The sequence below is a fragment of the Ovis aries genome, chromosome 15, assembly GCF_016772045.2.
Source record: "Ovis aries strain OAR_USU_Benz2616 breed Rambouillet chromosome 15, ARS-UI_Ramb_v3.0, whole genome shotgun sequence".
Lineage (NCBI taxonomy): Eukaryota > Metazoa > Chordata > Mammalia > Artiodactyla > Bovidae > Ovis > Ovis aries.
In genome coordinates this window covers 75346574-75363620 of record NC_056068.1, presented here as the reverse complement: position 1 = coordinate 75363620, position 17047 = coordinate 75346574, and the positions used below count along the sequence as shown (strand labels likewise).

General features: G+C 47.2%; 1 protein-coding gene across 9 annotated transcripts in view; it reads left to right on the top strand.

Moving 5' to 3' along the window:
• The window catches only part of AMBRA1 (autophagy and beclin 1 regulator 1), a 165800-nt gene that overhangs the window by 126043 nt on the left and 22710 nt on the right, over nucleotides 1-17047 (top strand). For all 9 annotated transcript variants that reach the window (XR_006056427.2, XM_027979697.2, XM_027979696.2 and 6 more), the window contains 2 exons: nucleotides 8930-9118; nucleotides 9884-10038. Coding sequence is in view for 8 of the 9 variants with exons in the window: in XM_027979697.2 (XP_027835498.1) it covers nucleotides 8930-9118; nucleotides 9884-10038 (344 nt within the window). In the remaining variant the exon portion in view is untranslated. The remainder of the gene's footprint in view (nucleotides 1-8929; nucleotides 9119-9883; nucleotides 10039-17047) is intronic.

The following is a 17047-nucleotide window of genomic DNA, read 5'->3' as shown; positions in this document are numbered from 1 at the left end:
AAAAGTTTTGCAACCCTGCTCCCAGCTACACACCTCTCCACCCCATAGGCACCCCATAGTTAGTAGTTTCCTGTTCATTTTTTTCAAAAATATTATATATATATATATATGTACAAGTACATGGAAATGTACCTCTATCTCCACCTCTATTTAATCTCCACCTCTATTTAAGCTAGGTGGTAGCGTATTATACCCTTCGGAAGGAAAACTGTGACAAACCTAGACAGCATATTAAAAAGCAGAGACATCAGTTTGCTGACAAAGGTCCGTGTATAGTCAAAGGTATGGTTTTTGCCAAAATAATTATATATCTCTAAGTAGGACTGATTCCAGATAAATAATAGAGCAATACTTCCATTTTAAAAAAACAAAAAACAAAGGTATGGTTTTTCCAGTAGTCAGGTACTGATGTCAGAGTTGGACCATAAAGAAAGCTGAGAGCCGAAGAATTGACGCTTTCGAATTGTGCTGGTGAAGACTCTTGAGAGTCCCTTGGACTTCGAGGAGATCAAACTAGTCAGTCCTAAAGGAAATCAACCCTGAATATTCATTGAAAGGACTGATGCTGAAGCTCCAATACTTTGGCCACCTGATGCAAAGAGCTGACTCATTGGAAAAGACCCTGATGCTGGGAAAGAGTGAAGGCAAAAGGAGAAGGGGTTGGCAGAGGATGAAATGTTCAGATAGCGTCACCGAGTCCATGGACATGAATGTGAGCAGACTCTGGGAGACAGTGAAGGACGGGGGAGCGTGTGTGCTGCAGTCCGTGGGGTCCCAGGAGCTGGACAGCACTTAGTGACTGAAGAGCAACAGCACAGCACGGTGTACATACCTTCTTTCTGTGCTTTGCTTTCTCCATATCGTGATGATCTTTCCCTATCAGTGTAGAGCCTATGCATTCTTTTTTATTGACTGCCTAGCATCCCACTGCCCAAATGCAGCCTCTGGGTTACTTGTTATTGTTGCCCTGGGTATTTGTTGCTGTGTGCGCTTCTCTCCAGTTGCAGAGAGTGGGGGCTCCTCTCTGTTGCGGAGCGTGGGCTCCTCATTGTGGTGGCTTGTCTTGCTGTGGAGCACAGGCTCTGGGCACATGGGCTCAGCAGGTGCGGCTCCCCGGGCTCTAGAGAAGAAGCTCGGTAGGTGCGGCTCAGGGGCTTATCTCTCCAGGACATGTGGGATCTTCCCGGATCAGGAATCAGACCCATGTCTCCTGCATTGGTGGGCAGATTCTTAACCACTGGACCGCCAGGGAAGTCCCACTGGATTCCATTTTTTAACCAGTGTTCCGCTGAGGAACTTTTAAGCTGTTTTCAGTCTTTCACTATGCACACTGTGCCGCAGTTTGTCATTTTGCACATGTGCAAGGATATCATAGGATAAAGCCCTAGAAGTGGAATTGCAGGGAGAAGAATACGTAGATCCGTGAGTTTGGCAGGTACTGCTAAATCACCCTCTGTGGAGAGAGCATACTAATTTATATTCCCACCTGTGGTTCGTGAGAGTGCCTGTTTCCCTAAACTCCTGCTTGTAGATTGTTCTGTCATATTTTGGAGTATTTGCAAATCTGATAGTAAAAATAGTATGTAAGTGGGAATTCTCTGTCGATCCAGTCGTTAGGGCTCTGAACTTCCACTGTGGGGAGTACAGGTTCAATCCCTAGTTGGGGAACTAGGATCCTGCAAGCCGTGTGGTGTGGCCAAAAAATATGTATATAGTATGTTGATATTTTAAATTTGTATTTCTCGTGTTATAAGCCAGGTTGTATGGCTCTTCATACATTTAGCCACTTGTGTTTCCTTTTCTTGGCTTGTCCGTGGGCTCACCTGTTTGTGTGTGTGTGAGTGCGCGCGCGCGCTGCTGGTCTTTTCCTTATCAGTTCAACAGGAGCTCTTTATAAAATCAGAAAATTAGCTCATAGGAGGAGTTTCCTGCTTGTCACTTGTCTTTTGTCTCTGCTGAAGGTTATTTTTGTCATAGGACTTATTTTAAGTAGTCAGAATTATCCAACTTTCCTTTTATGGTTCCTAGATTTTGTGGCAGCATCCAGGAGATCAGATAGCACTTTTTATATTATATTTTAATTTTTTCCTTTAAATCTTTGATTCATCAGAAGTTTAACCCAGTCCTAAATAAGCAGAGTATGACCCAGCTTTTCCCCCATGTGGCTACTCATTTGTCCCAACCAGTTTATAAAATGATTCATTTGTCCCCATTGATTTGGGACGTCGCTTTCATCCTGTTAGTATCCAGTGAATATATAGATGTATTTCTCCTGTCTTTTCTGCCCCAGTAATCTGTCTGATTATTCATGTAACAGTATCACATTGTTTTAAGTTTGAGGCTCTGTCTTTTAGTATCTGGTAGGACTGGTCTCCTCTTGTAATTTTTTAATCCAAAGTTTCCTGCCTGCTTGAATATTTTGGTCATTTATATGGACTTTAAAACTACCTCACTTCTTCCCTTCACCGCCCTGAAAAAACTCCTGTCAGTGTAATTAATGTGGTTCCATTGAATATATAAAATAACTTAAGGAGATTCAGTATTTTTGTGTTGTCTTCTTATGTAAGAACATGGCATGATTTTCTGTCTCTCCAAGTCTCTCTTATGTTCTTAAAGTTTTCTTCATGTAGTTTTATATATTTTCAAAGTTTATTATTAAAAGCTTTTTAAAAATTCTGCTATTTGACTGCATTTATTTACTAATTATAGTTATTCAGTTCAGTCTCTGGGTATGTTATCAGTAAATGGTATTAATTTTACCTTCTCCATTTCAAGTTGTACAGCTGTGATTTCTCTTCTTGTCTAAGTGCATTGGCCGCTACAGTCAGAACAGTGTTAAATAATAGTAGCCATCCTCATATCATTCCTGATTTCAGTAGGAAAATGTCTAGCTTTTTCCCAGTATGTATATTGTTAACTTTTGGGTCAACAGAGCTAGTTTATCGTTTTAAGGAAGTCATCTATTCTTGTGCATGTGTGCGTGCTAAGTCACTTTAGTCATGTCCAACTTTTTGCAGCCATATGGACTGTAGTCTACCAGGGCCCTCTGTGCATAGAATTCTCCAGGCAGGAATACTGGAGTGGGTTGCCATGCCCTCTAGGAGATCTTCCCAACCCAGGGACCAAACCTTCATCTCCTACAATTTCTGCATTACAGGCAGATGCCCCTATCTATTCTTACTTTATTGTTAATTTTTATCAAGAATAGATACCAGGAATTGCCTGGTGATCCAGTGGTTAGGACTTAATGTTTTCACCGCCTGAAGCCTAGGTTCAATCCCTGGTTGGGGAACTAAGATCCTATAATCTGTGTGGCATGGCCAAAAAAAAGAGACTAGATATTAAATTCATTCATGTCTTAACAGCATCTGTGATATTAACTATGTTTTTTTCTCTCCTTTGGCCTAATAATGTGATCATTATGTTAATAGATTCTATAATATTGAACCCATCGTTACCTCCCTTGTATAAAGTTTTTCTTTGTCTAGAACAATTTAAATAGTATTTTAATTACTTTTTATAATTTTAAAGTCTGAGCCGGATGCGTTCTTCTTTCCTTTTTTTTCCCCACAAACATGGGGAGAGGTCGTTCTTTAGTAACATTCTGTCAGCTGCACTGTGCTGGTTAAGCAGATGAGCTCTTGAGCCACACTGTCCAGGCTCAGGTCTGCTCAGCCGCCTTCTCGCAGTGTGACCTTGGTTAATTAATCTCTCCGCACCTTGGTTGCCTTGTCTATAAAATGAGAGTTATCATAGTGCCAACTTCATGTGACTGTTACGAGAATTAAATTAGTACCCGTCAAGCACTCTGAACAACATCTGGCACTTACTGTAGTAAATGGTCAATAAATGTTAGCTCTTTTTATCATGTCTTTTTCTTGGGAATTATGCCATGACTCTTTGAGAGTGTGGCCATAATTCTGAAGTCACCCTGCCCTGTTTTCGGTACTCCAAGAGGTGCCTCTGGAGAGTGACGTTCACGTAAAGAAGATAGTTCTGTCTTAACCTGTTGGCTCATCTGTAATTGGCTTCTGATCCAACATTCTGAGGCATGTTGTTTTCTCCCCAGTTGGAGACGATTTTCTTTGAAAGAAAAACCAAATATTCTGAAGAACACAGGCCCTGCACATGCTGCTAGCACAGTCCTTTTGGTTGCCCTTAGCACCCGGTATCCAAGCCTCCACGTGTTCTGGCTGCAGCTTCCTGTCATTCTCCTGTGGGTCTTCCTGCTTCCTTCGATCATGGCTGTTGCAAAACCTGAGCTGATCAGAGAGCACTGTGGTACAACCAGATTGACTTATTTAACTTGGCTCACCTTTCCCCCTCATTTAAGTCCTGTGTGGTGTTAGAATTCTGCTTCTTATAAGTGCCCTATTTTACTCAAGAGTTATTTAGGGAAAAAAACTTGGCATTCTGGGCGTTTAGGGCTCATGTGTTTGTTAGTGGCCAACGTTCCTTGCCGTGGTCTTACCCTCTAGACTGCCAATCACTTTCATCTGAGGTTCCTGTCGTTAACTCTGCTTTTCTTGGTTGGCCTGAATAACATCTCGTTACAGTTTTGATAGATTCAGCTGTTGGCAGAGTTAAGTTGAGGATCTGTTTTGCAGTAGCATTTGTTTCTGAAGCTTGCCTGCTTCCCAGAGGAGGGTAGCATTTGGCTTGGGCTCAGCACAAGCCTGGGAGCCACTGGTCCTCAGTTTTACTCATGTGTGATCAGCAGCCTCTGTGTTGCTGTGTCATCTGACTTAATCTGCAGTGAATTCAGCCCTTTTCTAGAATTAGGCTAAAGAGTCTCGCCACCTGTTTCTCTTAGTTGAGATGTAGGATTAATGAATTTCTATCTGTAAAGAGTTAAGAAGTTTGTGAGTAAGGCCTCATATAACATAGATAATTTTGAAACTGCTGTCATGGGGGAAAAAAAGCTCATTAGATTTACTATATGTTTAAAGAGTAAGCTCTTAACTGGTGAGTAGCATTGGTCACCAGGGTGCCCCGGTGGCCTTAAGACCCAGAGGTTGAGCGGTGCAGGGCACACCCACACAGGGTGTTGATTGCCACTGCTAGGCATGCTTACCCAGTGTCATCTGGAGCTCTGTGCAGGAGGCCTTATTCTGAAATCTGAGGGCTCAGAGATAGCCAAAAGGAAATTTTCCTGCTGATTTAAACCCCTTGGGTTTTCCAGATCAGGATCTAATGCACTTGCAGAAGCACTGCAGCCGCCGATCGCTCCCGTGGCCTCATCTGGCCAGCCAGCAACAGGCTGCAAATCGATCTTTGTTCAAGGTGTTTGTTTATAATTTATGGAGCTGATAGGAAGGCAGAGCCATCTGTTCCTCCAGGCATCAGTATTTCTTACCCCTCCCATTCCCTGCTAGGGCATTTTCACTTGGAAATCGTTTATAATTAGGAGGCGATTACACAGCAAAGTCTGGAACAGTCTCCTGCATCGTTCTCACTCCCCCTGGAGCTGCCCCACTGAAGCTCTGAAGCGGTTCTGATTTGAAAAATCCTTGCTTTCCTAGCCCTCATTTCCATCCTCAGCTGCCCAGTTAACTGCTCCATCATCATTCCCCATGTGTGTCTAGCCTTTCTGTGCAGGGCTGTTTGCTGGGACTCCAGCTCAGGGATCAAGGGGTGTTTGGTGAGGCAGCAGTTTCCAAGTGTGGTCCTAGATCAGCAACATCAGAGACTCCTGGGAACTCACTCAAAATACAGAGTCTCAGGCCTCACCCCAGCAATCGATCCAGGTGGTGCTGATGCCTGCTAACACCTGAGAACCACTGTAGTAAGCAGGGCAGGGAGCAGAACAAAGGTTTCTGCTGGTGTGCGGGTTGCCACTGTCCTCGGCTGGTGTTTCCCTTCACGTTTTTCTCCACCTGCTTACGTTATTTTCGAGTCCAAAAAAGATGAGCTGTCCTTGCCATTAGTGCACTACTTTCCTGTGGCCTGAGAAAACAAACGAGAGAGCCAGGAAATCTCTGCCTGTGTAAATTAACTCATCAAAATTTCAACCTTCTGAGAAGAAGCTGCACGAACGAATTGAAGCAGTGACCACTCACCATTGTAACTGAACATTTCCATTTCCATGTGGGAAATTAATAGACAACAAGCAGCAAGTGTAAATTGCTAGTTGGAGCTCTGAAATATTAATGAAACCGTAAACACACCACCCAGTGCTTGCTGAAGCTACCAAATCACTCTTTGCCTGCCACGTCCCCGTCATTAGGAAAGAAGTAAAACCCTGGATCCCTAGCTGCACACCAAATTGAGCCTGCTGCTGGAGAAACTCAACTTTAATTCCGGCATTCTGTTTTCACGTGTTGTTTGCATCTCTCTGTGAGCTCACTGCAGGAACTGGGAGCAGTTGTGAAACTGGGTAGAGTTGACGGAGGGGGCAAAATTTGGGAGCTGGCCATTGAATTGGATTCATCCTAATACAGTACAAACACAGACGCAGTGGCTTAGATTTGGGGGCTCACAAAATGCTTTTTGTCTATATGCCCAGTTTTGGGGGCAGTTAGAGCCAAACTTCTCAGAAGAAGGAAAACCTTACCTGTAATTTCCTCCCCACCCCCAGCCCACCTTAGAAATTAATCTGGAAGTTGAATAGCATTGCTGACTCAACGGACATGAGTTTGAGCAAACTGCAGGAGATAGTGAAGGGCAGGGAAGCCCGGCACACTGCAGTCAGCGGGGTCGCAAAGAGTCGGGCACGACTTAGTGACTGAACTGCAGCAGTCTAGCAGTGCTTTTCTAATGGTGGTGAGTTTTGAGGGTCATTGCAGGCTTCTGTATGTTTAGACTGCAGGTTAACACATATGAACTAGAGCTCTGTAACAGCAAGATAGGAAAGCCTACTTTCATAAAATACTCACATGCATTTTTGAGACATTAAATGTAGATGAGGTGGAACCCGTGCAAAGCTGTGTTAAAGCCCACAGAGTCCATTTTCTTCTGTGTTTATTTTCACGCCCTACTTAATATTTGTGATTCCTTTTTCTCTCCACCTTGGATGGTCAGTTTCTTTTTACCTTTCTGAGAACTGCCAACATCAAGGTTAGAAAACCAAGATGGACTCACTCTTAAAGCTCCCCCAGTTCCTCTGACTCTGTATCCCCAACTGTAATGATGTGTCTATTCAGCGAAGGGAGGAGATTGTCGTCTTTCTGGCAACAGGCTTGGGACCCTGAGTAAGGAGCAGACGGTCTCAGTGCTAACTAGATCCATCTCGCCATACAGGCTCGAGCAGATGGTGGGTTGGAAGTTGAGCGGCACAGAGCCCTAATGGTGATAGCACTGAATATTTGGGTGTCATCATTTTATTAGTTAGCAAACAGAACAGTCCTCGTGCTCCCTTCTCAGCGTTGCGTGTCATGGTGCTGTCGGTGTCAGCCCCCAAGAATTGGCACAGTAGCCGATCAGAGTGTTCCGATGTCTTTTTTGATCTACTCTGTTATCTCTGTGGCTTCATTAACAACACACAGAGAACGGGAGATGAATACAGAGCTTTAGAAATCACTCCCAAGTTCCTGATAAACCTCAACACCCCCTCCACCCACCCCTGGAAAGCAGTTCTTTGTTTTGTTTTCCTTAGGGTAATTTCCTGAGGAAAGTCACCCTTGACATTCCAGGTCAGATGGCTTGGCTCCCTGGAGTAGATCCCCTAGAATCTGGTGAGGGCTCTTGAGCTTGCCTGTTGGTTTGTTTGAACTATAATGCCTCTGACAGTGGCTGTTTAAGTAATCTTCCAATAAGAGAAAGAGGGGGGGTCCCATGGTTTAAGAGTTCGCATTTCCAGTGCAAGGAGCACAGGTTCGATCCCTGGTCGGGGAACTAAGATCCCACATCCTCATGGTGCAGCCAACAAGAATTTTTACAAGAGAGAGAGAAAGAGTAAATCAGCCTCTTTGCACATGCACATAAGGCAGATCTAAAGGAGACAGAGCCCAGAGGCCCTTGGACGTGCAGTGTGTCCATTCCCTTTGGTGTGTCGTGCTGTTCTGCTCATGCCCGTCCTGGGGGCACTGGTTCCAGGCTCACATCAAGGGTGGGCCACTTCCTGTGGGCAGAGATGTGCCTCAGAGAGGGGTTCAAATGGAAACTGAAACAGCTGTGCAGGCCCAGTCCCAGGGCTGGCCAAGGTCGCCTTAGTTCCGTCACATGGAATGAATTCTCCCCACCGACAGGCAGTCCTCCACCCCGCCCCACCCAGTCCCTCATGCTGCGCCCGGCTGACCATGCGTAATTCTCAGTAGGTGCTAGGTGCAGACCGGAGCTGCCTGTGGCCATCGGCGTCTGGCGTGGCTGGAGGGACAAGCAGAGTGAACACAGTTCCAGCCCTCCAGCCTTTGTGCTCTCTTGTGAAATTAGAGATTAGTGTCAGCAAGGAGCTGCCCAGAAGACTGAAGTCTCTAAATGCTCCAGTTTTCTTAAAGGAGAAAATACGACACAAATTTGTGAGATGATTCCCTTCTCCAAGGTCACGTAGAGGTGGAGTGTAGCACTCTCACCCCAAGCAAGTTTTACCTGTATCATCTTTTTCTTGGAATCAGCGGGTTTACATTTTCATTCGTCTCAGTTTTGAACTTTTGGACAATAACAGCTGTTGAGTGGCTCTCCAGGAACAATTTTTAATAACTTTCTGCTTATCTCACCTCTCAAATGATGTCTCTTAAGTGTGAGCTAGGACTCAGCAGGTGGTTGTGGTTGTGTTGACTGTCGTTTCCTATTACAGGGGTAGAAGAGACATATCTTTCGGTGTCTTGTGTTGCTTGTTTCGTGACATTTTAGTTGGATAAGGCAGCCTTTAGTATTTCTGCAGAGGATTCGGATTCAGGCCCTTAGGGAAATGCCCCCAAATGTCTTGACCCAGCATTTTTCACACCATTAACTCCAGACCTCCCTACCCTCTTTTCTTTGTCTGATGCAGCCTCCGTGAATGTGCTGGTGCAGAACTGCAAGATCTACAATGATGCCAGCTGTGACATTTCTGCAGACGGCCAGCTCCTGGCAGCGTTCATCCCTAGCAGTCAGAGGGGCTTCCCTGACGAAGGCATCCTGGCAGTGTACTCCCTGGCCCCCCATAACCTGGGCGAAATGCTCTACACCAAGCGATTTGGTAAGGCATGGGAAGCCCAGCGTCGTGACAGTAGTACCTTGGCCTGGGCATTCCCTGATGAGGCACCGATTAGGTGGGCATGGTGGCCACATGCTACCCCCCTGCTTCCCAGGCACACGTCAGAGGAACATGCTCTGTCCTAGCTGGTAGCGTTGGCAGGAGAGTCTCGGAATAAGAGTCCTCCCCACAACCGTGGCATCACCGGCATGTTCCTGTTGTGAGGGGCGAGGGTAGGGGAGGAGCTCTATTCTCGGTCATGGCTCGGGGAAGGGGGCACACTCGCACTGCAAGCCAGTCTGCACTGTGTAGATTTATGTACAAGGGTGTTCACAGCGGTATTTGTCACAGAGAAAAATGTCAAATTCTGAAGAGTTGCTTAAATAAATGATGGTGCATTGACAAGACAGAATACCATTTGGCCTTTAAAACGCTATTACAGAGGAATATTTAATGGTGAAAAATGTTTGTAATGTATGAAGTGAAAAAAGTGGATTTCAAAATAGCAGTTACAGTACGGTAACAATTTTTAATGTGATTCTGTGCTAATACGGGTTAGTATTCGCTAAGTACTTTTTATATGTCAAGAGCTAGACTTAGTACTTTACACACCTTCTCGTTGTGCTCCTCACTGCCATCCTGTGCGATTAACCCCAGGGTGACCAAACAAAGATGAAGATCAGGGAGAAAGAAAAAAGACTGAAGGAAGATTATTTGCTGGTAATAGCAAGAGCTCTAGGGAGTGTCTCTCTGTCCTTCTGGCCTTAGGTCCCAATGCCATCTCGGTGAGCCTATCCCCGATGGGCCGATACGTGATGGTGGGCTTGGCCTCGCGGAGGATCCTGCTGCACCCCTCCACGGAGCACATGGTGGCCCAGGTCTTTCGGCTGCAGCAGGCGCACGGCGGTGAGACCTCCATGCGGGTGAGTGCCTTGCGTGGCGGTTCTCCTAGGCCTTGGCCAGCAGCGCCATGCAGGCCCGAGGTGCGGCCTCCCAGCCAGGGCCAGAGGCGTCACGCCCGTAAGGAGCCAGGAAGGGCTCCAGTCCGGCCTAGTCCTGACCAGCCGGCCTCACTTTTGGACGCTCTGGGCTATTCAAAGGCAGTCTTTCTCATATTCTAAATCATGAGCTGGGGCCCCAGAGGCCTGAAAGGATCTTGGGTTAGAGACCAAACTGAATACTTCTTACCTCAACTTGAGACCTGTAGTCTGGAGATACATAAAGAACCCAATGAAATATTTGTTTGTTTGTCTTTAATTTTTGAGGAGGCAGGCTATAGAAGGAGATAGGTAGTATACTATGAAATGCTTTTCTCCTGGGGCTAAAATCACAGTGGAAGATGCGGACTCTGTGGAGCTGCCATGCCCTTAACTGTCCTGTCCATTTCACCAGCAGGGAAAGGTGGTGTTCAGGATCCACTCTTGTCTGAAGCCGTCCTCCGTGTATTGCCATCTTCCATGTAGAGCCTCTGGGCATCATGGGGTTAGTGGCCTCCTGGAGTTAACCAGTGTAGCTTCTGACTGAGATTCCCACATCCCACGGGGGCTCATTTGGCCAGGGTTTTGTGAAGGGGAGTTGAGCATTTGAACAGTTCTCTAATTAGATGGTGTTTAAGCTCCATCTCGAGCTAAGAACCTGTGAGTTCCCTAGCACTGTGTGCTGTGCTACTTACCGTTTATGCTCTTGCTTATGTGTTGTTTCCTGTTTTCTTTAGCCATGTGGTATGTCTGTTTAATCCACCCAATTAGGTTCAGTGTTAAGCTCCGTAGGGGCTTAGCCCCCAGGGCCGCTCATTTAGTGCCACACATGTAGATGCTTGTGGAATTCAGGCTGGAATCTGAAGCATTGGTTTAAAGAAAAATCCTGAAGACAGGACCCATGATATACAAAGCAGTAGAAAGCAGGTGACCAGGTGCGGTGTCTCCAGCCTCTTCTTGCCCCAGTTTCCTACAGGGAGGAAGCCCTGCTCTGCTGAGCCACTCTCCAAGCCCCTGGAACAAATAAGGCCTCTCCTGCCTGGGTGCCTTTACCTGGAGTGCCCTCTTCTCCCCGAAACCCACTGCGTGCAGGCTGCTTCCCTGCTGTGGAATCTTCTAAACAGGGCTGATCACTCCCCAGTAAGGAGCACCCTGTCTGGGTTAACACTCGTCACACCAAACTGCCATTCCATATCTCCATGTCATTCTCCTCTCTTGGCCCAGGAGCTCCTTGAGAATAAGACCCCGTTTGTTTCGTCTTTGTGAAGTCCAAGTACCTAATAAGGAACCTGATATTGAGGAGAAGCTGAGGGAATAAAAGAGAATCTTTAGAAAAGCATCCTTATCATTTCCAGCTTGTCACTAGCAGGACCAGTGAAGGGTGACTTCATGTGCCACCATGCCTCTGGCAAGGGTAGAAACGAGGCATTGTCTGCTCTTGACATCATAATGACAGGAAGGTTCTGATTCTTGAATTCCGCGTGACTGGAAATGTTTGACATTGAATGATTGGGAGGGGACTTCGCAGGAAGTTCATCAAGCCTGTTTTCTTACCTAGAGAAATGAGGATGGAAGGTGAACTTTAAGTATTCTTATGTTAAGCAGATTTGGTTGATAAAAGTGCCTGGCGTCTGCTTTTCACCACCTAGAGTCTTGGTCCTTGCTGTTCTTCTTACCCTTCTGCCTAACTATGCAATAATGGTTTCTAATCATGAATAGACAGGAGCAGTAACGGACATCTCCAGCCTCTTCCAGAAGCCAGGGCTTCTGCCCGACTTTTGGGCACAGCCTGCCATCCTAGCAAGGTTCCTCTCTTCCATAAGTAGCCAGAAACACCTGGCTGAAGGCAGACAGCTCCAGGGTGGAAGCCAAGATGCTGTCACAGATGGGGCCCGCCGCGCAGGGGGTGCAGTTGAAGTCTGCTGTGGAGATGAGGGGCGCAGGGCACCCTGCCTGCTGCTGCATGCCTGACAACAGGAGCTGCTTGTCAGGCCTCCCAGGCTTGTCAGGCTTTTGATTCTCAACAGGCTCCACCTGCTGCTTAGCAGGGGCTTCCCAGGTGATTCAAGAATCCACCCACTGATGCAGGAGACATGGGTTCGGTGCCTGGGTTAGGAACTCCCCAGAGTAGGAAAGGCAATGCACTCCAGAATTCTTGCCTGGAAAATTCCGTAGACAGAGGAGCCTGGTGGGCTACAGTCCATGGGGTCGCAAAAGAGTTGGACATGACTGAGGACGCCCACACCACTTAGGAGAGGAGCTGAGTAATTTGAAAGCTCTCATTTGGGAAGTGTTTCCTTCACACGGGAGGCAGGATCCGGGCTTCTCGGCAAGGTTTTTGCTCACCCTGTGTCCACCCAGTCTGACTGTAAACTCCCATGCTACAGAAAGGTTTCTGGTTTTCCAGGTCTTGGTTGCCCCTTACCTCTGAAGGCACCAAAGCGCTCAGCACGTGTCTCTGAATTAGTCCCCGGTGGGAGGGAAGACACCAGCTTTTGGGGACAGCTGTGCTGTACCACCGTTTAAGGCAAGAAGTGCCATTTTTGTCTGAGAACAGGACACAAGGGTTTAATGGGACAGTAGAGCCTTTCCCTCTTTGCACAGGTAAGTGTGGTTGGGTGTCTCCATCCATCGTGTCAGGCTCTGTCTGTGAAGGGGCTATGGGTCCTGGGCCTGTCCTGGAGCTCCTCTCTCAGGCCCCCTTCTCCATGGGGTTAGCTCTTGGAATTCACTGTGCTAACATTGAGAGGTGAAATTGTTGGGCCAGCAGATGTTCCTAGGAGAACATCCCCAAGAGCACTGACTTATTTTAATTCCCACTGAGGGACCCGCTCTCTCCAAGAGATGATCCCTTACCCAATCCCGTATGAACACTGTGAAAATGAATTGCTAATTGCTCTTAGCCTGGGTGCACTTACTAACAGCAGCTCTTCAGACCTGTGGATCGGTGCTCCTCAAACTGCAGTTAGAATGCACGGCTGCTACTGCTAAGTCGCTTCAGTAGTGTCCGACTCTGTACGACCCCACAGACGGCAGCCCCACCAGGCTCCCCCGTCCCTGGGATTCTCCAGGCAAGAACACTGGAATGGGTTGCCATTTCCTTCTCCAATGCATGAAAGTGAAAAGTGAAAGTGAAGTCACTGAGTCATGTCCGACTCTGTACGACCCCATGGACTGCAGCCCACCAGGCTCCTCCATCCATGGGATTGTCCAGGCAAGAGTCCTGGAGTGGGGTGCCATCGCCTTCTCCAGAATGCACGGGGTCCTAGTTAAATTACAGGCTCTACTTCGGACCTAGCAAGAACTGGGCGAGGAGGGGACCAGGTATTTGTATCTGTCACACAAGCTTCCAGATGATCTCATATGCACTTGAGTGTGAGAACTGCTGTTCTTAATGACTGTGTTCTCCATTGCAGGTTTCTGCCCTCAGCCTCTCCAGCAAGGCAGAGGCCGTCTCAGGTTCTCTTCTTACTGTGGATTTGTGTGCAGCGCTTTGATCCTTTGCTGATTTTGTTGCAGGCACAGTGGCATTTGTGTTTTTTCCTATCAGACTCAGCTTTTTGGCTGTCCGTGCTTCACCTCCCATCTTTTCTCAGCTGTGAGGGTTCTCCCAGGGTTCTCCCTTGAATATCTCTATGTGCCGAATTCTTTTCTTCCCCAGGTTGAGTTTAATTATTACCCTTGTTTCTAGGATCTAAAGTCCTCAGATATTTGCCTTCCCTGCTTAATAAGGCTGGGCTTAGTCTTCCCAATGTTAGTATCATTGGCAAATCAGGAGAAATAAGGCTGGACGCCTGTTTTACGTCTCCCTTCCCTCTGTCCATTTGAGGCCCCTCCAGGCTGGGTATGCTGCTGTCCAAGCCTCAGGGCCTCACTTGCCGCCAGACTCCCTCACACTTGCTCCTGTAGGGCTTTTTGTTAATTTCTGTTTTGTTTCTAAGTTAGACATTTAGGGATTGCAGAGCCGAAGTTTTGCTGAATTCTCAAAACACTAAACTGCCTGAGTTCCCTCTCTGCTTTCATTTCCTAATTGGAACAAAGCACAATATTGTAACTGAAAACAGCAATTAATTTTCTAAAATTGTGGCAACTGGCACAGTGTAATAACTTCGGTTGTAACCAAGTGAAAGCATAAAATAACAAAAATATAAAATTACTAATGAAACCAGAAATAGTCATATAGCAAACTGTTCTTCCAGTTTGTATGGGTAACAAGTGCTGTTTTACCTAGGAATGGGGGCAAGAGTCAGCGGTGGGGGTGGGGGGGGGTGGGAGGCAGTGGTAGGGCGGTTTGAGCCGGAAAGCAAGAATACATTTCGTGGTTTCCACCCAGGAATTAACAGGTGTTATGCTTCTTCTCCCAGATGCATAGACCCCCCCCTCCCCACAGCAGGTGGGGGTTGTAGGCATGTAAGTGGTTTAATAAGAACTGACAGGGCTTCTCATCCCATAACCCCTGCTTATCCCAGAGGCACTGGCCGCTTGACTCTCAGCAATGCTGGTTTGCTTTTCTCTCTCTGATCATTATTTTGGCGGGGGGAGGGGGGGGAGGACGGCAGAAGTGATGGACGAGCGACTTGAGTGGGAGAAGCAAGCCCTGGGACGGAGAGCAGTTTAGCTCTCCTTTCTCCCTGAAACAGTATCGTGCTGTGTAAGGCAAAGCCTCCAATAACTTAAGGGCCAATTTTATTGAAAGCTTTTTCTTTGTGGCTATGTGGTGAATCTGTATTCAAGGGTTGAGCATCCATTACTCAGACAGATGGTTAGTTTGGAGGGAGTGTTGGGAACAGAGCCTGCCCTTCCCTCCCTTCACCCCTGTCTCTCTCTCTCTTCCCCCTGCTTCGCCCCTACTCACTGCCTTCCTCTCTGCTCTCCCACCGCCCCGCACCCCTTCTTGACCCTGAGAGTTCTGCTCTTCTGTGCTGGGCTGTCTCCTGCTGTACCCTCTCCCTCGAGCACTCCAGCTCCACACATACGCATCCCCCAGGACTTTCCTGGTGGTCCAGTGGTGAAGACTCCATACTTCCACTGCAGGGGGCTTTGGAACTAAAACCCCACATGCCTCAGGGTGTCACCAAGGGGAAAAAAAAAAAGATATGCACCCACCTCATTCTCAATAGTTCCTAGGCAGCAGGAAAGGAAGGCGGGCATTTTAGACCTGCAGCCTACTCATATCTAACTGGGCAGTAGGTCTCGCTGTGTATTCCCAGGCCTGAGTCCGCATCATCAGGGAACTTAAGAGAAGCGCAGCTTCTGAGCCCCATCCCAGACCTGCTGAATCCGCAGCTCTGAGGGTGGAGCCCAGCCATCCTTGTTTTCCCAAGCCCTTCAGTCGGGTCAAGACTGGGGACCAGCCGCCAGCTGCTCGGGGCTTCTGGGCGGACCCGTCAGCTTAGCTTTGCTCTCTGCTCTCTTGGTGTCACTTTGTCTCTTCCTGTCCCTGAAACCTCGCCTGCTTTATTTCTGTGGCTCCTTCAGCCAGATCTCTCAGACCCCGTCAAGAAGTTGAAAAATTGACGAGGACCTCCTCCCCTCAGCATTTCTGGATCCTGCTGGCATCCGAGTGATGGCACTTTAAGAGCTAAGGCTATGGGGCCTTCTTTCCAGTTCTAATTAAGATTCTTACCTGCCCACAGTTGACTTCACTCAGGCCCATGCCTGTCGGGCTACGTGCTATATGGAGATTCTTAGGCTTATAGAGTGAGAAGCAGCAGCTTTATCTTTCTCTCTAGGACCTTCCGCACCTGAAGGAGTGGTTCTTGAGTTCCTTTTCCCGACATTCAACCCACTGTTGTCCTTGGATGGGAGATGCCGCTATGATACCCATTAACGGCTGTCTTAGTGTCACCTTAGTCATAAAGAAACATTAATTGGCTTTGTTTCATACCCTTCATAGCCATCTTCACAGAACAGCCTAGGGATGACTGATAATGATTATTACCACAGGTTCATTAAAATGAACCCCAGAAAAGACTTGGTGTCCGGAGTGCTCAGGTCAGTCATAACTAAATCGGAGCTGAGACGCTGGGTCAGGATGGGTAGCCAGTGCTGTCAGCTCTTGACCAGCATTATGTAACTGGCATCTGTAGGCCTGTCCTTGCTCCAGTCCTCAACATACACTCTTTACCATGGCTTCCTCCTTGCCCTGAATTTAGCCTGTGATCACATCTAATCATCTGCACTTATTAGATTCTAAAAGTCTGATATTCAAACGTGACCTATAACTCTAGTTCAACCCAGAGTATTCTCCAGAAATCTTCAGAGAACTGAGCCTCTTCTTAATCTTGTCTGGCCTTGGGAGTGGCAGACACCGAAAATAAAGAGATTTTATTTTTGTATCCTGGAAGGGTACTATTTCTTCAAGGAGAGATGGGGATAAAAGAGAGACAGCTTTGTTGTCAGAAATGATTTACTCCTTCCTAAGATTTTTGTCCTCATTAATTTTCTTAAAGCTGCCTGTCAGTTGATTAAAAGCCGCTTCCGCTGCAATTATCTTAAAGTTGACTTCAGAGATGTGGTTGCAAAGCATCCATCCTCGGAAAGTTCCTTTCTTCAGCACGTCGTAGGAAAGGGGGAGGGGGTATGGGAGAAGTCAGGGGTGTCTCTGATGTGATTTGTCAGAGTAGGGAGGGGGCAAGATACAAAACTGAAAATAACGTTAGAGCTGCAATCAAAGCCATCCGTTTAGGCAAATTTTTCCCATGACAGATTCCTTCGACTTTGACAGGTTTTTCTCTTTTTTCCCCTCCATGGCTTCTTAGTAGAGCGCAGCCTGTGCTGCATTTTATTCTTTTCACTCAAAATCTTACTGAGCCCCTGCCCTGGGCCAGATACTCAGGTCTGGGAGTCCAGTGAACAGAATGAATCTGATCCCTGCTGTCCTGGTGCACACACGCTCAACGTCTGGCTTCTTATTGGCCTTGTCACTGCGGCATCCCCAGCCTCCACTGTGCCC